Source organism: Notothenia coriiceps, unplaced genomic scaffold (genome assembly GCF_000735185.1).
Source record: "Notothenia coriiceps isolate Sejong01 unplaced genomic scaffold, NC01 NC01_scaffold00026612, whole genome shotgun sequence".
NCBI lineage: Eukaryota > Metazoa > Chordata > Actinopteri > Perciformes > Nototheniidae > Notothenia > Notothenia coriiceps.
In genome coordinates this window covers 87,410-106,931 of record NW_011359313.1, presented here as the reverse complement: position 1 = coordinate 106,931, position 19,522 = coordinate 87,410, and the positions used below count along the sequence as shown (strand labels likewise).

General features: G+C 38.3%; 3 protein-coding genes across 4 annotated transcripts in view; 1 reads left to right on the top strand and 2 right to left on the bottom strand.

Moving 5' to 3' along the window:
* Positions 1-19,522, bottom strand: part of iqsec3b (IQ motif and Sec7 domain ArfGEF 3b) — a 118,082-nt gene that overhangs the window by 37,692 nt on the left and 60,868 nt on the right. The window lies entirely within an intron of this gene.
* On the bottom strand, positions 543-14,524 carry LOC104957258 (sodium leak channel non-selective protein-like). Its single transcript, XM_010784870.1, has 11 exons — positions 14,414-14,524; positions 10,879-10,990; positions 9,730-9,870; positions 9,350-9,532; positions 7,669-7,752; positions 6,927-7,066; positions 6,695-6,823; positions 3,002-3,153; positions 1,348-1,490; positions 943-1,047; positions 543-560 (listed from the first exon to the last, which is right to left on the bottom strand). Exons 2-11 carry the CDS (start codon positions 10,903-10,905, stop codon positions 543-545), a joined length of 1,122 nt encoding a protein of 373 aa, XP_010783172.1. The 5' UTR covers positions 10,906-10,990; positions 14,414-14,524.
* The window catches only part of itgbl1 (integrin, beta-like 1), a 35,795-nt gene continuing 33,038 nt past the window's right edge, over positions 16,766-19,522 (top strand). The window contains exons 1-2 of the mRNA XM_010784837.1: positions 16,766-17,027; positions 19,001-19,203. Coding sequence (XP_010783139.1) covers positions 16,936-17,027; positions 19,001-19,203 — 295 coding nt within the window. The 5' untranslated portion in view covers positions 16,766-16,935. The remainder of the gene's footprint in view (positions 17,028-19,000; positions 19,204-19,522) is intronic.

Genomic DNA, 19,522 nt, shown 5'->3' with positions numbered 1-19,522 from the left:
CTTCTCCCCAGTCACACACTCTAGTAGGTTCTGAGTATTATTCCAGTTACACCAGCCCAGCATACTTCCAAAGAGATTTTACTTGGAAGAATGTTAATACTACCTGAATGTTTTTAGTATTCTTATTTTCCAAGCTCTTTGAAAAGGTCCAACCTCCTTTACATGGCCCACAGGGTGACCCCACACATCCAGAGACATAATGTAATTGCAGCCACTTCCATCTTCAATCAAATGAACTCAGTTGCTGCCCAGAGCTCATGACATTTAGAGCATTGACTGATTGGTACATCTAGAGCTTACCCTTCAGGCTCAGCTTGCTCTTTACCATAACAGTCCTGGGCTGTTGGTAATACAAGTATCTGCTCGTCAGTCGTTCGCTATATTTACTTACTTGTGAACAAAACCATGTGATACCTGAAGTTCTTCAACCAAGTAAAAACATTTAACCTTGGAGGGATCTCCACCATTTGCATTACAAGAGGAATTCCATGGCTTCATAATTGGAGGAACTGACTGTCATCCCATTCCCAACTGTTTCAAACCTAGCCGTTTGTAATGGTCTGATAAAACCAGAAGAACCCCAGAATGTTCAGATGCGATCCTGCATTCACCAAAGCAGACATTCTCCACCTCTTCCAGCAAAGCAGAGATCTGCAGCACCCTAAGGCTACCCATTTTGAAGGCATTTATTGATGACTATGCACTCTTAAAAAAGCCCTTCCTGTCAAAACGAGTTTGTGTTCATTCCTGTGACTCTTCTGAATTCATGTAACTTTGATGAGCTGAACTCTGATGAATGGACACATTTTTTGCACTCCCAGATGACCAGCTTTAAAGAAAGCTTATGTTAAATAAATGGTAAGATCAAAGCACCACATACAGTTTTCCATCTACGTGGCATTACTTTGTCACCTTGAGTGTGTGTGAGTGTAATTTGTGTACCTGTGTTGTAGCCGTGGAGGTTGTACTGCTCCTTGACCCCCACATCTGCTGAAATTGCACTCTTATCTCAGCAAATGTCTCTATGATGACTGCAATGAACACATTCTGAAAAGGAGAAATAAAGAGAGAGTGAAACACAGACAGTGAGAGAGTGTTGTGACAATACAAATAAATGAGCAAGTTGAGTCCGTTTCTTCACTTCCTTTCACTATCTGTGACCTGATATTCATTCTCTCATTAGCCAGAGAACATTCTACTAACAAGGGGAACTCATTATGTCAGTGGGTGAAAGATTAGGTTATGTCAATTAGCATAAAACCTTTTGGTGTTTAACTTTCCCCTGCTGCCATGTCATGGGAACTGAACGCATCATGAAAAGTGCATTAGAGAGAGAATGGCTCTAACCTTGACAAGCCATGCCAAGAAGAAAATGAGCGTTATAAAGTAGAAGTAGGAGCGCCAGCGTGGGAAACTGTCAATGGCTCTGTACATGAGGAACACCCAGCCCTCCTGTGATGCAGCCTCATACACAGTGAAGATACTCGTACCTAAACAAAGAGAGACAGAGCAGTCAGAGAGATGTACAGAAATGTTGTTATTGAAACAAGTGCCAGTATCAGTTTCTTGCTTATAGCGATAATGTCTTTGATCTTCACACCAATTACCATGGCAACCCTCAAACTAAGCCTTCCGAAAAGACAATACTTTCAGTAAGGACTAAAGAAATTGTTACAAATAAAGTACAGTAAAAAAAAAAAGTTAAAGTCCCCTAGGACAAAGCTTGAACAAAAAGGCATTCATGCATCCCGGTTCGGTTCCGGCAAATTCCTGAATACCGATTGAATTGTATTTTATTTGTATTTACTTGCACATTAAAAACATTCTCTTGCACGACTATTTTATCTTTTTCATTTGTTTTATGTCCTATATATATTCATGTTGCACTGTTGAAGGAGCCTGTGATTTAAGTGTTTCATTGCCATAACTACACTGTAGCTAATGTGCACATGAAAATAAAGCCTTGAATGTTGAATCTTCAAATACTTTAAAAAAAAAAAAAAAAGGCCAGTCCTAAGGCATTCATTAGTTAACTACAGAAATGTAGGCTATGCTATGCAATCTTCTTTTGAAAACTATTGAAATTGTAATATTTGTTTTACATCCAGTCATTAAGCTTCCCCTGAAACTGTTTGTAGACCCAATGTGTTGGCCAGCCTCACACTTTGAAACCCTCTGCAGTGAAGTAACCAGCTGCTGACAGCAGCTGTCAGGGGTAACTGACAAACAGCTGGTGCATCATTAACAGTATACAGAATTACCTAATTCAACTATTAAGCAGCTCATGTCATTGTTTTAACATCATTTTAATGGTTCTGAATAACGGTCTCTAGGATTCTGTGATTCAGGGCGATACTGATATAGCATAGTTACTAGGTTTTTATATGAATAATTAATTTCCCCTGTGTGGATGTGAATAAATATATTAAATCTGACTGCTTCATAAACATAAAACCATTCCAATAAATTACTTCAGATGGTCAATCATTAATAATCAAATGTATTACATAATGTCTTTTTTAAATAGACTGTAGCTTCAAACTTAAAGCTACTATTTGGAGCTTTTTAATTACGGTTTTATAAAGCATTTAAATTGCATTTTATACTGCGGTTCTGTTGCACTATATCTTAATGGTTTTAATGTTTTTCTTGTGAACACTTAGAATTGCCTCGCATTGAAATGTGCCGTATAAACTTGCCCTGCCTTGCCTTGCCTTGCCATATTTATAAAGTCTATTGATAAATACATTTAGGCTATAAATTGAATTGAGTGTTCCATGCTCCATTCTATAATGTCTAAATTAGGGATAGTTTACTGTGAAGCTCTCACTCTCCTTCACGGCTATCTACAGATTAGAGGCACTGCACTGTGCCCTGACGCTGGATTGGAGCTCCATTCAGCTGATAAGAATGCAGGATGCTGCTGAATGCCATAGCTTTACACCAGAGAGTTTTGTGTACGTGTTTGAATGCATTACGTGTGTGGGTGTATGGCGGATACCTAGTTCATTGAAGCCACTATAACCGAGCTCCTGTCGGCTGAGTCCCAGCTTCTCCAGATCTTTGCATTCAAAGCCATGAGGACACTGGTAGCCCTCTCCATCGGGGGAACAATGGGTGTCTGGGATGGCCAAGCTGTTCCAGGTCACATTACTGACCGAAAGAGGGGACATTTTTTTTATCAAAAGATATGTATGCAATGAAAACATAGATGTAATGCAGTGGTTCACAAGCATTTTTGAGTGACGCCTCCCAACCAGAATACTCAGGTTGGTGATTTTTCCCCTCCCAATGCAAACACGTTGATTGTTCATAAACTGCCTCCATGCTTTAGCCCCACATATAGCAGTGGATGCACTTTCAGAGAGAGAGAGCATGTGCTAATAAACAGCTGTTTCTATGTGCCTACTTAAGCTTATTTTGAGTGATTATTGTTAATACTCTGATTAAACAATGTAAATATATCATGCGTTGTTAGTGATGACACATTTGATCTGTTTTAACTGCTAGTACCTTAGGCACTGTAGATGTCTAATGTATTCAATGATTTCTTCTCTCCCCCTGACCTGCTGTAAATCCTGCACAGACACACTTTGACTGTCACAAATACACTTATTAACATCGATTCTAGGGAAGATTATATCACTGGTACAGGGAATATAATGTAAAACCAAAAAATCTTCCTTTTCCTTCAGACTTCCTTACAGAGCCCCTCCTCCAACACACACGGACGAGCACATGACCAATGAGGGCACGAGATAAGTTTGTGCACGAGATGGAAGGCTGACAGGAAGGTAGGCCATCCAGTTATTTTAGCCGGGCCGGCTAAAATAATTGATCGTGCTTTTTACAGCACCAAAGCTTCCACAGATGAAATGTTTTAATGTAATTATTGTCAAAGCATTTAATATATTCATTGCTATCGGGATGTTAAGAGCATTCCATGGAATATAACAAAAAGTGTTTCTGAACTGAATTACCTACCCCACCTTTAACTCTATAATAAAATCAGGGATTTCAAGGCTAAGGTTCAACATTTATGGCTGGTTACAATAAATATATATGTATTATGAGCAAGAGAAACACGCAAATGACTCATAGATTAATTCTGCCTGTACAAACAAACACACTGCCCTTCTCCCTCCTTCTCTGTCTCCCTGTCTTCTAGCCTCAGGTGTTATTCCAGGAGCTGCATGATTTCTCTAATGAAAATTAATGCCTTCAAATTGGCTGCCCAGACATTCATCCAAATTGTTTATTAAGGGGTAAAGGACCAGAAGGGATAATTTATTGCACACATCACAAAGGGCAATCAGAGGTATAGTAATAAATCAGATAAAGCGTGTTATGCTGGGCTGTATAATACAACTGTATCTTATCAAATAAATCACTTAATGACAAAGAGGAGATAAATGAGGCATCAAATGAGAGACCAAATGTCCAGTCATAACGTGATATTAATAATTTGGTGAGTCAAATGAAATGCAAAGACATTATTTATAATTGGTTTTCTGAATCTCTTATTTGATCAAACTAAATTGCATGTGCAATGCTTTGCATAATTAATAATTTGGGTTCATGTCAACAACCTCTGCCCACCATGGCTTAAAACACCTCTTGCTCTTGATGACACATGCTCCACTGCCTCAGTTTAGTAAATGAAGCAATATATATAATTCCCAACATCCTTTTCCTAAATTCTCCATTCCATTTAAAAACAAATAAGCAGGAATAAACATGTTTTTTATGTGACAAGGATATGCTTATACTCTCTAAAGTGTCAATATTAATCGGTTCAAAATGTCTAATCAAGACCTGCCTTTTTAGAATAATCCTCAAGCAAAAAAAACACAACGCAGCATCCAGAGGAAGAGATCATACTTAGTTAACAAATCAAAAACCCTTGTCGTCTAATATCAATATCAGAAAATGTCTTTCCTGGTATTTTTACCCAATTTGCATTATAAATACCTTCTATGTGAAAAGCTAGTGGGCTTTGACTTTGTGCCAGAGGCATATGGCAGAGAGAGATTAGGCACATCAGTCCTTATGTGACATATTTCTAAAATACCCCATCAGGAGCATGTATATACGAGGGATTTATGAAAAGGAGAACAGCGGCAAACAAATGATATGTGCAGCTGCCAGGCCACTTATGGAATGATGTTAAAGAACTACGTCAGAGCTATAAATGTAACAATGCCATGTGCCATCTTTTCAGCTTCTAATGGTCAATGTGTGTGATGTCCCTTGAGTGCTTAGGCACTCTCTGGGTAAGGAGAGATATATGGGTAACTGTTGAGCAGAAATTAGCAGAATACAGAACAAAGGCTGGTTATTGACAATGTAGGAAATTGTAATTATCTTAATGAGTTTTAGTTCTACCTCCAGCCGGGGGCATTAACCATGATGGTGGCTTTTCACATCTTTTGTCTCCATAGGGATGCCTGTTTTCTGTATCATATCATCATTCTCAAAATAAAATCCTTCACAAATGTTTTTAAATACTACTGATTTTGCAAAGCAATGTTAATTCTGTCACACCAGTATCACATCTCCCCCAGTGCTGGTACTCAGCGGTTTCTACAGAATTTCAACGCTACCATACTGGTGATTTGATTTAACTTCAGTCAAATTGTTTAATTAATTAGTTTAACCTCATTCATTTTTGTAAATGAATAACATCACTTTTTGACCCATCCTGCCCTGAAGATGTTGTCATTTCTGTTGTTATAATATGTTTAGCTCAAAGTAAACAAGGTATTCGAGCAGTTGGCTACTGAATGTAGCCACTGTACATTTCTATAATATGTATTGCATGTTAAACAATGCAACTGCTCAAATGTAAGAATTGCAAGTGCAGATCGGCCAATAAAAGCAAATGAATGTACACTTTGTATTTAAGCTGACTTAAAACATACAGTTGCATGATAGGACAGGACAAGCACAGGCACGGAACAAAAGAGCCTGTCGGTATATATCATATATTTCATTTTATATTTTATATGGAATCAGTCAACTGGGTAAAATGCAAGGCAAACTTTTTCTTTTAAAAGTTTCAGATAATTTAATGTAGTGTCTACATTGTGCACACCATGTTTCACATAGGCGGAATGTAAAACAAGCTACCACCTCTGCAAACCAATTTCAGCAACTCACAAGTGACATAAACTTGCAAAAAGCCTACGGGGGGGAAATCCTCCACACTGATGAGTGAGCCTAAAGTATATTTAGTGGGTTTTCAGTAGCTGTATTCATAGACCATTTATGGTATGATCAAATATGCTTACCTGTGAAGTTTTTTAATGATCTCATATAGCCTGTGATGAAAAATAAATGCCCAGAAGCATTCAGGTTAATGTACACCTGAAACTTATGGTACCTTAACAATGGTGTAGTGCTTGGATGTTTGGCAGTTATATCGGCCCTAGTCTATAAACTGTAATAATAAAGACACTCAATGTATAGTATTTCACTTTTAGCTTCTTAAAGATCTTCGTTAACCATTATTGCTTCAGTAAATAAAAACTCTATTAGAGCAGGGAAAGGCAGCCTCCATCATACTGTAGGTATTTGAAGGTGTTCAATAAAAAGCTAAAGGATGACAGGAAGGTATAGTTGCTCAGTTGAAACAAGTAATAACAAAGGCATCAAAAGTTTCACTTCTTTGTACTGTACTGTAAGTGGCTCTTACCCTTCTCCTGTGCCATTGATGACACAATGGAAGTTGAATGTTCCAAACATTTGAACACCCAGAATTCCATAGAGCAGGAGAAAAAACAGCAGGAAGATGGAGACACTCCAGATCTGTTCCCCAGATCGCCTGCAAAGCAAAAGAGTGGAAAATGTAATATTTTCACATGTAAAATGATCAATTAATTAAAGGGACCATAGCAAAGAAAAATGCTCATGGAGTTCTTTTTTACTTGAGTATGTTGGTGATGCGGGAGCGAGGAAGCTCAAAGCGAAAGTAGATCCTGAAGGCCCGGATCATAATGAGCGCTCGGGGGATCCTCAACATTCCCCATGGAGACATCTGATCCACAAGATCTGCTATTTCAAACACCTTAAACAAAGAGAAACAAACTGTTAAGAAGAAAATACAGTGTAGCAAGCCCTATAGAACAACCATCAAATCACACAGCTTATCCATAATCGGAGTTAGAACGTGGAATGGACTTCACCCAGACCTTTCAAGTATTACTAGTCATCAACAATTCAAAACTAAAGTAAAAACAATTATATTTGCACATTATTCCAGCTAACAAATATTGGATATTCCCAGTATTACTTATATATGCATTTACTTTTTTCTTGCCCTAACTTTTATTTTTTTCAGTTTTCATTAGTTTTCTTTATACTCCTTAATTTCTATACGTTTTTGACTAAATATATGCCATTATTATATTGATGCTAATGATGATGCATGGGAGGGCTACTCCCCATAAGCTATGCTTCAGCCCTCCCGCTTCTACTAATTTGGTTCATTTGTGTGTATGAATTATATGTTTTTGTTTTTGTATGATTTTAGTAGAATAAATAAATTAAAAAAATTAAAAAATACTAGCTGAAACAATTAAATTCCTTATGTCAAACCATGCTAGCACTTGGAAGAAAATAAGGAAAACAATTGCAGAAAAACCTCTAATTGTAAATATTGCAATATACCTGCAGGACCAGGGACACCCAGATGAAGAAGACCATGAATCCATCAAACATACACCAGCGATCCTTCACATAGGAGTTATCCCCCTGTTCAGAAAGTAAGAGAGAACCAGGAGACATTAACACAAAGCCAACAATGAGAGAACAATTGCAACAGAAGAACAAAAGCAAGGAATAACAGCATTTATCATCACTATCAAAGGGCCGTGTTTTCCGAAAAGCTGATGTATTCTAACCATTAGAAGACATTCTGTGATGTTTTAAGACTTTAACAATGCTAGCCTCTATGGTTTTTGAAAATTATTCTTCTAAGAATCTAAGAGAAAGCCTTTGTTGTGATAGAAATCACATATATCAACGTAATCTGAATTAAAGGTGCCCATTATGACAAGCTGACCACTTTATTCCATCAAAAACAAAACAATGATGAAGTGTAAACAAACTGAAATGTCATAGGAACAGCCAAATTGGACATACTTAATCACCACTTACAGAGAGAGAGAGATTCTGTACGCTTTTAGGGCTCATGAGAAAAGGCTGCACACAGGAGGGTGTTTTCTGAGACACTCAACCATGTTTGATTACAGACTAACAAGAACAAAAGGATGCAATTACTCTAACACTGTGTGGATCTGTTGTTTTGTGCGACAACTAGCTGGAACAAAACATCCAAATTTCAATCAACTAGGTTACAAACACAGTTAAAAATCCAAATGTGTGACTGTACACAAGTTAAATTATACTTGATATTAAGTGCTCAGAAAAGGACTGTGTTTTATCTGCTTTTAAGAGCTAAAAGGAACTTTAAAAGAAAGAAAAGAAAATGTTCCAGTTGTCATGATGTTTTCCTGCACTGGTGATTTTAATTCTGTGTCCTCCAGTGCCTCCCTGCTTGTTATCCTTGATTTGCCAATTAAGCTGTCCACTCTTTTTATGGCAGTAATTATGGGCCTTTCATCTGCCAGCTGTCTGTTCCTTGATGCTTGTATAAAACATCATATCTACCTCAAATTTGAATAATGTTGATTTATCTGAATTTACAGCTCAAAACAACAACTAATAAGGTTTAATATAAAGTGTCACTTAAATCTGACGCATCAACATGTGCTCTATCAGGTCTCAATTTGTGCAGTAGACCTTTGTCAGCTCACTACATTTAGCAAAAACGGTCTGAGCGGTTATTTCTAAATGGAAAATGAGCACTTCAGTGTCCCCAAATTGTCTTCTGGTAATATGCACATAAACTAGGATGGTGATGTATGATTTAGTTTAGTGTGCCATGCCAGTTCCCCGCCTCATTTTGGCAGTTACACTTTAGCTCATCCGTTTAATGTCCCATAACTTTTACATAAAGTTTCATCCTAATCCATACCTTTTTTTTATTATCTTTTTTACACACAGATACAAGGACAGAATTTACGATTGCCTGCATGCTGTATATATAAAAATCCCATCTTGGCAAACATAATTAAATATTCTCTGCTGAAATGTGTGCAATATAAGAAGGACTTAATGTGTCGTACTTAAGTCACAATGAAAACGTTTTCCTCTAGATTGATGTATTTTTTTTCCCTCTTTTCAGCTAATTATTTGGAATGTAGAATGTACAGAAAATAAAGTTTATCTTGATAATTGTATTTGAGGAATGTGCTTCCTGTGAACATGTGACTCTGACATTAGCTACCTTGATGATTCCTCTGATGTGCATCTTGGCGATCATCTCAGATGTGTAGAGGAACATGAGCAGAGTGTCCAGTGTGAAGGTCACATACTGCAGCGGAGGGTAATGTTCGAACGTCTTTGGGGTGTTCATGCACACAGAAATGACGCTGATGATAGCACAGGCCCGCAGCAGTGAGTGAACCCACTGTGGAAAGAGAAAAACATTGCTTTATTTCTTTGCTTTATTCCCTTCCTGTCCAGCTATTAGTGTACGCCCGCAATACATTTTAAAGGAAGTAAATCAACAAGTGTGATTTAAAAACAAATAAATGATCTGGCAAGAATGATACAGAAATAACATTGTGTTGTGCTGACCCTAGCCTCACATGGGAGTACACTCACTGGTTTGTTGATCCAGAAGATATCAGCGCTGTCTGCCAGGGTCTCGTCCGGCCCAAAGTCGGTCATGGGCTGGGCCTCGACCCGTGAGCTCTGTTTCCTCTTTAGCATGCTGGGGCTAGCTGTGCTATACAGAGAGTGGATCTGACAGAGAGGGAGGCCAACCAAACAGTGAATAAAGCTCAATGAGGGGAACAGTCAGGCTGCATCCAAGTCTGGGCAGTGTCCGTACCACTTACGTTCACCTCAATCATGTTATTATGTAAATAAATACATTTGTAATGTATACTTTAAGCAGCTCAGAGGCACTTGGCTGGCCACATTAACAGCGACTGACTTGAAATACCAGTCCACTTTCGAATAAAAATTGTAACTCAACAACTGATAACCAATATTGAAATGGAATATTTAGGAATTAAATACCATGTGTATCAATAGTTGCTTCTGGACATAATTACATGTAGCTTTAAGCTTCACTATACTGAAATATATCCAGCAAAAATAAACTACCCTGACTTGAATTGCCAGAACAGAGGTTTGTAATTTTAAAGTAAACATGTTGAATGGCCACCGTGATACACAACGTAGCCCACATGGAACACAGGAAGAGTGTATTCACATCTCCAGTGACTTACCATTTGGAAAGATCATACATGATCTTCATCATATTAAACACCAAGGCACCGATAGATTATGCTGCGCAACCTACTGTAGAATGTGAGAGGTGTGTGTTGCTGTTACCTGTGCATATTCATGTTTGTGTGTGTCAGTGTGCATGTGTATGCAGAAAAAGAAAGGTGTACAGGCCGTTTAAACAAAAGAAAACAAGAATAAATGACACTCTGAATGGAGACAAAGCGCACATACCAAAGGGAAAAGTAAAGCTGAAATTGCTCCAGCACTGCACATAACATGCGATCAGGCATACCCTGTAAATGACACACAACAGTTAGTCAACATCATGGTTCATATGGTGTACAGTACACTACCCACATCTACAGTATGCTCATAGAGACAGGAATGCCCACCACATCTGACATCAAGGCATATATGCGACACACTCTGTGAGTGAGTGAGTGACTGAGTGAGTGAGTGAGTGAGTGAGGTGTTGTGGAAGGAGAAGATGGGGTGGAGGAGGACCAGGCGACTCACTGTGAGGCTCCTCATTGGTGCGTTCATCCCCAGGTCACAGAGGGGTGGAGAGACCAACCAGAGAGAGAGACTAGAGATGCAAAAGGGAGAATGTCCTAAAGGCCTGGAGGTCCTGTGGCAGCAGTCAGTGAATGGTAGCAGTCATAAGAGTGTAAAGAGGGGTGAGAGAACATATTCACAAGTGCTCCAACATGCAGCTTCAGCACACATCTATGCAGGATAAAACATATTTTCTCTCTAACCTCCAATGTTATGTAGCCATGCTGATAGTTTTGGTTATGTTTGTTGATATATCTTTATCAGATTTCTCTGACTGGCACCACCCCAATAAAATGTCTGAAGGATTCTCAACACATTTGATGATATCTCTTTATGGAAACAATACCCCTTTCACTCTTGGTATTTCACAGCAAACACTGCCAAAAGGTTTTCTTTGGCAGAGGAGTTCAATTAAAAACTGTAAAAAGTAATGTTTCTTATCCAGAGTAACAGACAAAAAGGCTCAATGCCAATCCCCTTCAAGCAATGTTGAACTATCTGAATGGCTAGATATGAATTTGAGAACATTGTGTGTTTTGTTATTAAGATGGACCAATGCTTCAATCAAACAGCACAGAAGTATAATTACTTATAATTAAACATATAAGTAAACATATCTAATCAAACAGTATATATGCAAGTTGTAGATGGCATAACAAATAACACACAGAATTAGAAAAAGAACATACATCAATTTCCTAGTACCCTGATGAATGAGTCACTGCATCATGAGCACCAAGGTTTTAGATGAATTCTTTGCATAAGCATCTAGCGACTCAAAAACCTTAACATGTACACATGCAACACACATATTACCTAAATAAAGAACATACGAACTCACCGAAATGTATACTTTTTTTAAATTAAAAAACTTAAAAATAAATAATGATCTTTAAACAAAGTGATTAAAACGGAATGGTGCAAAACCTTTGATCACCTTTTAAAAAGTAAACCAAGCATACTAACTGAAGTAAAAGAGCTTTAAAACTTGGATGAGAAAGCAGAAAGAACAATCAAAGTGTATAACCCCCGTTTCCTTTTCTGCTGTTACCAAGAAAAGAAAGTGTCTATATAAACCCCATGTAGTTAGGAGCAACTTTCCAGAGTAATTGCTACACTTAACATATGCAGATGGAGACGTGAAGAAGAGTGAAAACTAAATTACAGGGTCTAAGTGCTATTATGTGGGAGTATAGGTGGCAAAGACTGCAATTACTTTCCCATTTGGAGTGAAGACATGTTCCTCACGGGCAGGATGCGACCACTGAGCACATTCATTGTAACTGTAAGTATTTGTAGGATTCTCAAACTTTCTTTGCTGAAGTTATATTCTTGAAGAGTGGACTCTGGCAGTATCATCAAAATATTTACAGTTATTTGTTGCTCTACTGTACCATACCTTGGAGAGGAGTTTAGGGATTTAGACGAACTAGTGTCTATCAATTGGGCGCGCTTGGTTCAAATGTATTGAAAGGATCGATACATTCAAAAAGGTACACAGCCCTCAGTTACTCCAGGGAGAATGTCCCTGTAATTGGTCATTGTAAGTCTCTTTGGAATAAGGCGTCTGCTAAATGCCTAAATTGTAAATTATATTTTTGGGAGAATAAACCCTACAGATCCTCAACTCCGGTGTGTCTCACTCATTAACAACGCAAGACAGAGCAACAAGAACGTTGTCTGCTACAGTAGCCATGAACTTGCATATATTTTCTTATTTGAGGGGGGTGGGGGGAGGGTGGATGCGTGGGCCACCCGAATAGGTTAAGGGGCCTTTGGCTTTTCTTGCCAAATAGAATCAAATTATGTGGGAAACAATGAACATATTTGATTATTTTTAAAGTTAAATTAATATGTGACATAATCAAATTAGTAAGTTTAAGTGTAATGTGAACGTTTCTGCTCAAAGTGACAAACCCATACATGTAGATAGTTATCATTTGTGACTTTTCGTGTTACCTGTACTCATTCAACTTCATTTCCAGCAGCAGAAGGTATCTCTTTTATGACTAAATGCTCTCATTCTTTAAACCCACTGTGCGCTGCAACTAACAGAAGACAGACAAAGTGAGCCACCAACCAGTAACCAAAGTAGATCATTTAGTAGCTTAAGAGCCAAAATGGTGGATATTTTTTTTTCAGGGGGTAGTAGAGACTGAGAAACCTAAAAATGAAAGTTATTATTGGGAATATATTCATCAATTATCCAGAGACACGACTCCAAATGAATGCTTAAGTTGCTCTGTGTCTGCTTGATGCGTAAAATAGGACAGTTTGCAACTTTAAATGGTGTTAATATGCATGTCAATAGGGCAACCTTTGTTTGTTTGCCATTTGTTGCAGAATATTTTCACAAAAAACACATGCCTGGTGCATCTAAAAGTCTGACACTGATGAAAGCTGTGAGAAGGAAGCCAAACAGTAAAGTTGTGGGACCTAAAACCTGAACAAATAGGTGAAAGAGGATTAAATGCTCCATAGAGTTTGGGAGAACTGCAGATTTGGGTGATTATTTTCAGTAAGATCGACAACTTGCCTATAACATTTAGTCATTTTACCCATAGTGTATATAAAAATAATAATAATGTATGAAAGCTTCAAAATAATATAGGCTATACATTCATTGATTTTGAGGTATAAGGTCAAACAGTTAGCCCTAACTATTAATAAGTAACTAAATGATCAGGTAATTTATACCTTCTGTGGCAAACTTAATTCCAACTGTTCATCATCATTATCATTACCACATTAACCTTATTATATGCATGTGAGAGTCTTGTGGTCTAACACAATTTAGCATTAGGAGGTTTCAGCTATTCACAATCTTTTAGAAGCTTACTTAAGTTGTCAGCAGGGCTAAATGTCAGCAAATTTCATGAATATCTCCTAAATGAAGATATAGTGGGCATAATACTGAAGAAAAATCAAAAACAATACAGGGCATCTTGTTAAAAGCTCCAGTTGTGGCTAACCCTGGCCTCACAGTATTCACTAGGTCAATGTTTACCAACACAAAAACAGTGTTGGTAAACTGCTCCCCCTCCTTAACAACACAGAACCAGCTGCTGAGGAATACGCACGTCCTGCAAAATGGCTGTCAAACCACTGATCATCAATCAAGAGACCCATACTGAGATTGAAAGCTGAATGAATGACACCGACACAGAGCCAAGGTTACTATGGAAACGGATGAGAGCTAAGGTGCTACATTGGTTAAAAATAAGCTAAACACAGTGCGTATATAAATATGTGGGCACGCGTAGGTCCTAAACGTAGCTTATATGCTATGTGGCAACGAGGCCACGTGATAGTATAGCAAATACAAGGCAATTTTGGACCAAGGCCTACTCCGAAAGGATGAGGATGTGTCCACTTCCTGGAACAAGCTAGCGCAGCAGCATCAGTAGCATTCCCCAAAGCACCACAGCTGTGCGTCCGGTTACACACACACGACGAGTGTAGCAGCGGCATAAGGAAAACATACTGAATCACTTACGAGAGGAGGACTGTCTTTATCTACCGTGTCTCGTCCTGTCCATTACATCAGCTGTTTTTTCCGGGTGTGTGTGTTCGGATCGAATGGGAGAGTGCGGGAGCGCGCGCAGGTTCCAATCACATCAACAGCTCCAGCGCATGCAGCGGAGGCGCGCAGCCGTCTCCATGGTAACAGTTTGAAGGTCCTCAAATTGCTCCATCACAATGTTGGCCCATATACTTTTTTGTTGATTGTTCCCACTTGTTTGAGTACTGTAATGATACATTTTGGCGAAAAAAAAGAACTCCACTATCACAACAAAGTAGACAAAAAAACCTTTATTTGTGTATCTCCGAATGTTGTATATTTAACTGTAAATAACTGTTTTGGGGCCAACTATTCAGACAGTAGACTACCCAATAACAGTTTAATGACATTAACAAAACATAAACATTGATATGATTCTCAAGAGACAGAGGATGTCATATTATGTGCACATTGTAAAGCTAATTTGGAGTTTGGCATATTGGGCTTTATGCATAGTGTTGTCAACACTATTCAAAACGATTGTAAATCAATTCAGGTCAACATTAACCTGACTTAACTTAAAATCGTTTTAAATTCCTAGTTAGAACAAAGCATGAGTTTATTTATGCATGCTTTTGATTGAAGTCCTCGTAAATTATTGAGTACAGTGTTGTCAGGTCAACTCAGAACAGAGTGAGTATGGGGGATGAAAGGTGCAAATTGAAAGCCTTCTGTGAGTAGTTGACACAGCTGTTCATAGGCTTTTTTTCCTTCAGCCTCGGATGGTTTCAAGCAGTTTAAATGCTGCCAAAGTACAAAATGTGCACACTGTTGTCTGGGAAAATCATTAACATAATTGGTCGCCTTAAAATACAATTTAATAACTGTGATCTTGGTCCTATGAGGTTATATTATATTGAATAATTGCAACAAAAAAATGAAATGTGAACCTAATTTAGTCAAGAATTTACCCAACATGTTAGAAAGTGCTGACAAATAGTAATAATTAAATCAGACACAAATGGCTTAAGGACTGAGAATTTGTAGCAAATGCTTGCACAGGTTTTTTCTGGAAAAATCCCTGCTAAATCATGTACAGTAACTCTCAATAATGCAAGCAGCACCGAGAATTGTGCTGTGGGAAGTAATCCTACCTTAACAAAAAAATACACGATAAACATATCTTGGCATGGAGGAGGTCCGGGTGGTACAGTAGATATGCACATTTAAAGAATTAAAATGAAGCAGGTGATGTCAATCAGTTAATAGGCCTTGGACAAGTCCTTGGAACTTGATGCAGACATTGCTGATGTTAAATAATTTTTTAAAATGTAGATTATTTTAAATGTATATTATTGTTGCATTATGATATCAAAATGTGTATTGCAATAAGGTCTAAACAAGTGCAACTTCCTCTCTCTGATTCACCATATGTATCACTTATTGTCAAGGGGCCAACAATCTTGTTTGAATGGATTTGCTAGTTAGCCTTATCTGCAAATACAACCAGAGATTGCAGAGCTGCAGCAGATTAGAATACTAAAGTTCCATTCTAGTTTAATTGAAGTCATTTTAGGAATGAGCATTCCTCAGAAACACTATGATCCTTGGAAAGCAGTTTTCAGTCAGTCAATACGGACTATATTGGAGCTTATGTGTCTCTCTTGAAAAACACGTTTTTTATTAAATGTAGCAGGTTGCTCTTTTAACTCCACTGCTATTTTAAAATATGTATTGATTGAAACATTACAGTACAGTGTAATTCAGTCTTTGAGTCTTACAGAAATTGAATGTTTGCCCTCAACTTTGCTTGCAAAGACATTAGTTATGTAAGATCAGAGTTAAATGCCTGTTGGTAATTTTGCAGTATAATTTTGAGCACACTTGACTCTCCATTTTGACTTGGTGTGGAAAAACACAGGCATTATTTATAACAAGAACAATAACTTTTCCATTCAAGTGTCCACGTAAGACTAGGCTTTGTGTAACTGTAAGCATGCATAAAGCAAGAATCCTCGACCCAGGACATATAACAAAGATTCCATAATTATGTGATAATTCACACCTGTGCTTTTTTCTATTGTGACATGTCAAAATATCTTCCGGCAAAAGCCTGTAACATCAAAAGAAAATATGGAAACAAAAAACACCACCACTACAGAGAGATCATCTGGAAGAAGAAGGGTGAAAATGGAACAAAACATTTAAAAAAAAAGCAGTCTGCTTCTAATTACATCTCAAACTGGTGACTTAACTTTTTATTTTGGCAGTTTCCCCCTCTCCAGCTCCTGCCCAGGCCTGTGTCTGAGAGTCAAGACTAATCAAAGGCACTTGTATAGAGAGAACTGTTGGCCTCTGAAGGGATTGAGCCAGTTCAGGCCAGCCTGCTGCTCTGACTCTCCTTCTCTCCTTTTCTTTTCCCTCTCACTCTCTCTTCCTGTCCTGTCTGTTTAAGGAGTGAACGATTGGGAAATTCCTTCAAGCTACTTTACTTCAGGTTTCTCTGGGATTTAAACATGCACACTGAGGCTTTGGTACAATCCATTTTGGTCCCATTGTTTCTGATTCTGCTCACTACCGTGGAGGACACTTTGTTACAATCGGTGAGGTGAGTTTCTACACAGCTTTTATTTCTTCTTGTTTATTGTGGGTTAGTGTAAAGAGCAAGAAGGGAGAGGGAGGTGCGGAGTTTTGCTGACAGCAGTTGGAGAGTACGATGTGGGAAAGTTTAGGAGAGACTATACATGAAGTTTGCAGTTTTTTGTGCAGGTTTTTAATGCTGCTTTACCTGTCAACAATTATAATGCCATGGGTATGATTCTTTTTTTCCATTAATGACTGTTTGACTGGCACTTTTTTTAAACGCATAGACACTCATTAAATTTCAGTTGCACACTCAAGCTGCCATGGAAATGTTATGACAGCTTTCGTGGTTGTGGGTTTGGTACAAGAAGCTTTTGGGAAAGTAAAACATATTTTACTTAATAATTTGCAGTCACGAAAAATTAAAGTAGGAATGGCAATCCCAAGACCTAATTTAAAAAAAAAAAAGTTCACTTAAATGCACTCAGTAACTTTCTGTGCGGTGCTATGCTGTATCATATCATTTATTTGAGTTTTTAATCAAATTAGGGATGTTGCACTTAAGCCCCTGATGCCATAAAACCAATTAATTTATAGGAGCTTTTAAATTTGATTGGAAATAAATGTGAAATTGTAATGGTAAGAATGACATACTGTAAGTCTATCACTGGAATTGGCTAAAATGTGGGAAAATAATTTCTGTTTACCTTGGCCTCTTACTGTAGAGCCTGACTCAGCAGATCTGTAAATGTTCCCATATGATTGAATCTTAACTCAGCTGCAGAGGGGTTGTACTCTGCAAGCAGGTGCATCATGTCTGTGTAGAGATAATATGTCATAGTGTGGCCTACAGTTTATAGCATACATTAGACAGCAGCACAACAACTCCTGAGAATCCAGGTGATAAGTGTTATTTCTCAGTGTTAATTAGGCACTTCCAAATAATAGCTACTTTATTTGTTTACCAGGTATGGCTGTGTCAAAAAGAGTAGGTGGGAAAAACACAATAATAAAGGTTATGTTTTGTAACTGCAATTCTAAGAAGACAGGTGAAGCCACTGCAGGAAATGTAATTTCCATTTATGGAGTGTTTTAATCAACATCCAACAGCAAAATGCTTCCAAGAGAGGCAGGATTACGGTGAGACAATTAAAAAACATGTGTTCTCCACACTGGCTTTGTCCCCTATTGGACCCTTTAGGGACCAAACAAGTCCCCAGGAACGGCAACTTGCTTGCTTCCTACTCAGGAGTCACTATGTATAAAGGACAGGACAGGGAGTGGTTTCAAACACAATCCAAGCCAAGTTTCACTCCTGGAAGTCATCCCAAGGTCATGTTGTAATGTGAAAAGAAAATGATTCATCCTGATCAGCAGATACACTCAAAAATCACCAGTTTGCTCAAACCTAAAACAGCCCTCAGTGGCTGAAGCTTCTCTGAAATGGAACTTGTATAACCTCCCCATGGCACATAGAACACACACATTCTTTATTTGATTTCCATGGGAGTGTCAGGGACATTTGATCTGTCGATTGTTTGAAATGTGTCTACTGTTCAGCCAGGATTAGAACAAGAATGTCAGACAGCATCCAAATGAAACACATCTCACAGTGAGATCCCATGATGTAAAAACAAAGCTCAGAAACAGCTGCTGGTGTGTGCTCAATGAAATGTGAAGCTGTTTCTGTCTCGTTTTATTTATTGATTTATTAGCTTATCCTTAACATTCTGTTTTTTCATCAAAATCTCAAATTAAATAGAAAAAAATGGTATCCTGACTTTGAATATCCATTCTATAAATACTATAGTCGACAAAACAAATGTAATAAATGCACTATATATCGTTTTTTATAAGGTAGCCAACACTGCCACGTGTGAGCAAAGGTATTTTCACTACGAAGTGGTACTGTATTTAAAACAGACACAGGTGCTGCAAACTTGACCTTCGACCTGAATTTTCCAAAGCTGCATAACAACTGACCTTTCTTTTACCCAGCCAGGTGGGTGGTGTGTGCAAGTTTTCCTCTGAGTCGTCCCTGCGCCGCTGCCGGACCCCTGATGGCAAGATCTGCAGTGGGAGGGGCAAGTGTGACTGCGGCGTCTGCATCTGCGAGGCCACCGATCCAGGGAAGTTCTACGGTCCACGCTGTGATTGCCACGACTGGGTCTGTTCTACATATAATGGGAAAACTTGCAATGGTGCGTACAATATATTAAAGGTCCCCTATTATACTGTTTTTCATCAATATATTATAGGTCTCAGATATATACAAAACATGTCTCTGAAGTGTTTGACTCCAAACACCAAACAGATCATTGTAGCATCCCATAATCCCCTCTGTTTCAGCCCTGTTTCAAAAGTGCTGATTCTCTGTCTGTTTCTTTAGATGAAAATAAGGAGCCACTCCCCAAGCCCCTCTGAGAGATATTTGGTTAAAAAGAACACAATGGTACTCTAGGAGGAGATTCAAGTGATAAGGGGGGGGGGGTTATTGGCTAATGGTTACACAAGCCAAAT

Excerpts from the sequence above, each read along its gene's own strand:
- LOC104957258 (XM_010784870.1), bottom strand. The coding sequence starts at position 10,905 with ATGAACGCACCAATGAGGAGCCTCACA. Across the intron at positions 9,871-10,878 it reads CACCAATGAGGAGCCTCACA|ATCCACTCTCTGTATAGCAC; the intron begins GTGAGTCGCCTG and ends CCTCTCTGTCAG. Across the intron at positions 7,753-9,349 it reads ACATCAGAGGAATCATCAAG|GGGGATAACTCCTATGTGAA; the intron begins GTAGCTAATGTC and ends CTTTCTGAACAG.